Below are 4,928 nucleotides of genomic sequence, written 5' to 3' on the forward strand. Positions count from 1 at the left end.
TACTTAGCAATAAATTTGCCAGAAGATATGCAAGACCTGGATCATTAAAGTCTCTCTTCCCGCTGCCATCATGTCAAAGTCAGAATCTCCTAAGGAGCCCAAACAGCTGCAGAAACTCTTCACTGGATGGTTGAGCTTTGAAACAACCGATGAGAGCCTGAAGAGCCATCTTGAGCAATGCGGAACGCTCACGGACTGTGTGGTCCTGAGAGATCCAAACGCCTAGTGCTCCAGAGGCCTCGGGTTTGTCACCTATGCCACTGTGAAGGAGGTGGAGACAGCCATGAATGCAAGGCCACACAAGGCAGATGGAAGAGCTGTGGAAGCAAAGAGAGCTGTCTTAAGAGGAGATTCTCAAAGACCAGGTGCCCACTTAACTATGAAAAAGATATTTGTTGGCGGTTTTAAAGAAGACACTGAAGAACGCCACCTAAGAGATTATTTTGAACAATATGGAAAAATGGAAGTGACTGAAATCACGACTGATAGAGGCATTGGCAAGAAAAGGGGCTTTGCCTTTGTAACCTTTGACGACCATGACTCCATGGATAAGACTGTCATTCAGAAATACACTGTGAATGGCCACAACTGTGAACTTAGGAAAGCCCTGTCAAAGCAAGAGATGGCTAGTGCTTCATTCAGCCAGAGAAGTCAAAGTGGTTCTGGAAATTTTGGTGATGGTTGTAGATGTGGTTTTGCTGGAAATGACAACTTTGGTCATGGGAGAAACTTTAGTGGTCATGGTGGCTTTGGTGGCAGCCAGGGTGGTGGTGGATATAGTGGCAGTGGGGACGGTTTTAATGGATTTGCTAATGATGGAAGCAATTTTGGAGGTGGCGGAAACTATGGTAATTCTGGCAATTACAACAATCAGTCTTCAGATTTTGGACTCATGAAGGGAGAAAACTTTGGAGGCAGAAGCTCTGGCCCCTGTGGTGGTGGCGGCCAATACTTTGCCAAACCAAGAAACCTAGGTGGCTATGGCGGTTCCAGTAGCAACAGTTGCTATGCCAGTGGCAGAAGATTTTAATTACTGACAGGAAAGAAGCCTTAGCAGGAGAGGAGAGCCAGAGAAGGGACAGGGAAGCTACACTTTACAACAGATTTGTGAACTCAGCCAAGCACAGTGGTGGCAGGGCCTAGCTGCTACCAAGAAGGCATGGTTTAGATAATACTCATGTTTATGGGCAGAAAACTTGAAGACTGTATTTGTGACTAATTGTGTAACAGGTTATTTTACTTCCTGTTCTGTGGAAGGCATAAAGCATTCCAACAAAGGGTTTTAATGTAGTTTTTTTCTTTTTTTGCAACAATGCTGTTGATTTATTGATTGCTAAATGTACTAGTCTGATCATGATGCTGAATAAATGCATCTTAAAAAAATGTGAGGCCTATAGCTTGAAATTACAATACATTGTAGAGATAAATTAAAGAAAATCTAAATAGGAATATACCATGTTCATGAATCAAAATTATTAATCTCAGTTCTCTCCAAATTAACCTACATATTCGACATAATCACAACCAAAATCCAAGCAGGCTTTAAAAAAAAATGGATAGGCCAGGCGCGGTGGCTCAAGCCTGTAATCCCAGCACTTTGGGAGGCCGAGGCGGGTGGATCATGAGGTCAAGAGATCAAGACCATCCTGATCAACATGGTGAAACCCCGTCTCTACTAAAAATACAAAAAATTAGCTGGGCATGGTGGCGTGTGCCTGTAATCCCAGCTACTCAGGAGGCTGAGGCAGGAGAATTGCCTGAACCCAGGAGGCGGAGGTTGCGGTGAGCCGAGATCGCGCCATTGCACTCCAGCCTGGGTAACAAGAGTGAAACTCCGTCTCAAAAAAAAAAAAAAAAAAAAAAAAATGGATAAGCTGATTCTAAAATTTAAGTAAAATGTGAAGGACTCAGAATAGTCAAAACAACTTTGAAAAAGAAAAATAAAGTTGGAGGACCTACACTACTTGATTTCAAGATGTTACGGTAATTGGGGCAATGGTAGTATTGGCTTAAAGACAGACATATAGGGCCAGGAGAGGTGGCTCATTCCTGTAATCTCAACAGTTTGGGAGGATGAAGTGAGTGGATCACCTGAGGTTGGGAGTTTGAGATCAGCTTGGCCAACATAGTAAAATCCCATCATTACTAAAAACACAAAAACTTTAGCCAGGCGTGGTGGCACACACCTGAAGTACCAGCTACATGGGAGGCTGAGACACCAGGATGGCTTGAACCTAGGAGGCAGAGGTTGCAGTGAGCTGAGACTGCACCACTACACACCAGCCTGGGTGACAGAGTGAGACTCCATCTCAAAATGAAGCAAAACTAAATGATAGACATATAGATAAACAGAACAAAGTACAGAGTCCAAAAACAGACCCAAGCAATTGAGTCTATTACTCAAGACTGGAGTTCCTGTGCGTAAGCAGTCCTTGTGCCTCGGTCATCTGAGTAGCTGGGACTAGAGGACACTATTAGGCATTTAAGACAAATAAAAGTATATGTCTACATAAAGATCTGAACACAAATGCTCATGCCAGCTTTATTTGTATGATAGCCAGTAACTAGAAACAACCAAAAATCCATCATCAATAGGAGAATGGATAAGCAAATTCTGTTATATTCATAGCATTCTGCTCAGCGATAATAAAAGAGAAAAATTACTGATACACGCAACAATACACAGGAATTGCAAAATAATTACGCTGAGCGAACAAAGGCAGACAAAAATAATACATACTGTATGATTCCATTTATATAGAATTCTAGAAAATGAAAACTACTCTAGGGACAGAGGGCAAATTATTGTTTGCCTGTGGATGTGCGGGAGTGGGTGGTGCAGGACCACCAGGAACCCTTGGGGGTGATGAATATGTTCATTACCTTGAAGTGGTGATGAACAAGATGCTGGAGGTATATATATATATATATATATATACACACACACATACACATATATAAACACATATGTATATGTGTATATATGTAACTTATATGCATAATATGTATATATTATGTATGTATATCAAAACTCATTGAATTGCATACTTTAAATATGTGCAGTTGTTTATTAATTATATCTCAATAAAGCTATTTTTTAAAAATGGCTGGGTGTTGTGGCTCAAGGTGGTAATCCCACACATCTGGGAGGCTGAGGTGGGTGGATCACCAGGTCAGGAGATTGAGATCATTCTGATCATCATGGCGAAATCCTGTCTCTACTAAAAATACAAAAATTAGCTGGGCATGGTGGCGTTTGCTTGTAGTCCCAGCTACTCAGGAGGCTGAGGCAGGAGAATCGCTCGAACCTGGGTGTAGGAGGTTGTAGTGAGCTGAGATCGTACCATTGCACTGCAGCCAGGGTGACAGAGCAAGACTCCATCTCAAACAAAACAAAACAAAACAAAACAAAACAAAACAAAACAAAACAAAACAAAACAAAACAAAACCAAAAAACAAAACAAAAGGAAATAAATTGGCTAAATAGAGTAGATCCATGCAAGGAACTACCGTGTTGCAATAAAAATCATGGAAAGGTTTAGGACCATGATTCATGCCTGTAATCCCAGCACTTTAGGAGGCTGAAGAGGAAGAATCACTTGAGGCCAGAAGTTCAAGTCCAGCCTGGACAGATGGGTAGCTCCCATGTCTACGATTAAAAAAATAAAAGAGCCGGGCACAGTGGAGTGTCCCTGTGGTCCCAGCCACTCAGGAGGCTGAGGCTGGAGGATTGCTTGAGTCCAGGAGTTCTGGGCTGTAGTGCACTATGCTGATCAGGTGTCTGCACTAAGTTTGGCATCAATATGGTGACCTCCTGGGAGCAGGGGACCACTAGGTTGCCTAAGCAGGGGTGAAACGGCCCAGGTGGGAAATGGAGCAGGTCAAAACTCCTGTGCTGATCAGTAGTGGGATCACGCCTGTGAAGAGTCACTGTACTCTAGCCTGGGCAACATAGCGAGACCCTGTCCCTTAAAAATAAAAAAAAAGGCCAGGTGTGGTGGCTCACACCTGTAATCCCAGCACTTTGGGAGGCTGAGGGGGGCAGATCACCTGAGGTCAGCAGTTTGAGACCAGCCTGACCAACATGGTGAAACCCTGTCTCTAAATAAATAAATAAATAAATAAAATATAAAATAAAATAAATGAAAATCATGAAAAGATATTTATTTAATATTTGATCATTGCTGGGCGTGGTGGCTCACACCTGTAATCCCAGCACTTTGGGAGGCCGAGGCAGGCTGATCACCTGAATTTGGGAGTTCAAGACCAGCCTGATCAACATGGTGAAACCCTGTCTCTACTAAAAATATAAAAATTAGCTGGGTGTGGTGGTGATGCCTGTTATCCCAGCTACTCAGGAGGCTGAGGCAGGAGAATTGCTTGAACCTGGGAGGCGGAGCTTGCAGTAAGCTGAGATTGCAGCACTGCACTCCAGCCTGGGTGACAGTGAGACTCTGACTCTAAAATATATATATATTTGATCATTGAGAAAGAAAAGCAGATTACAAAACAGTATATCCAAATCCAGTATGGTTACTTAAAACAAAAAGATAATCTGAATATCTTCAGGATTCACCACTTGATTGGAGTGGCGCATTAAAATTAAACTGTGGTTTATGCAGATCAGGTTAATCTTACCAGTGTGGGAATTCCCCTTCTCAGCACAGTCCACCTGCCCCATATGTTCCTGGGTGTTCCCACATGTGCCTACTTACACTTGGAAGGTAATCTCAGATGTCCTTTGCTGTGGCTGGCACCTGGGGCTTCTGTTGAGTTGAGGTTCCAACACTGACGAGCAAGAGATGGCCGGAGTGGCCATCCAGGCTGCTGCCGAAGCCCCACGCATGTGGTGTTCATCATTCTGCCCTGACACTGAACCCTTGCCGTGCTCTCAGAGCATGGCGGAAGCAAGTGAGAAAGGCAAGGCC

At 43.3% G+C, this 4,928-nt stretch overlaps 1 protein-coding gene across 1 annotated transcript; it reads left to right on the forward strand.

The window, feature by feature from the left end:
- Positions 1 to 460: 460 nt before the first annotated feature.
- Positions 461 to 1,030, forward strand: LOC141580358 (heterogeneous nuclear ribonucleoprotein A1-like). The gene has a single exon (XM_074381464.1). It carries the CDS (start codon positions 461 to 463, stop codon positions 1,028 to 1,030), a length of 570 nt encoding a protein of 189 aa, XP_074237565.1.
- The last annotated feature ends 3,898 nt before the right edge of the window (positions 1,031 to 4,928 follow it).

This window comes from Saimiri boliviensis, chromosome 11, assembly GCF_048565385.1.
Source record: "Saimiri boliviensis isolate mSaiBol1 chromosome 11, mSaiBol1.pri, whole genome shotgun sequence".
Lineage (NCBI taxonomy): Eukaryota > Metazoa > Chordata > Mammalia > Primates > Cebidae > Saimiri > Saimiri boliviensis.

Coding starts and splice junctions, on each gene's coding strand:
- LOC141580358 (XM_074381464.1), top strand. CDS start 461: ATGGAAGTGACTGAAATCACGACTGATAGAGGCATTGGCAAGAAAAGG.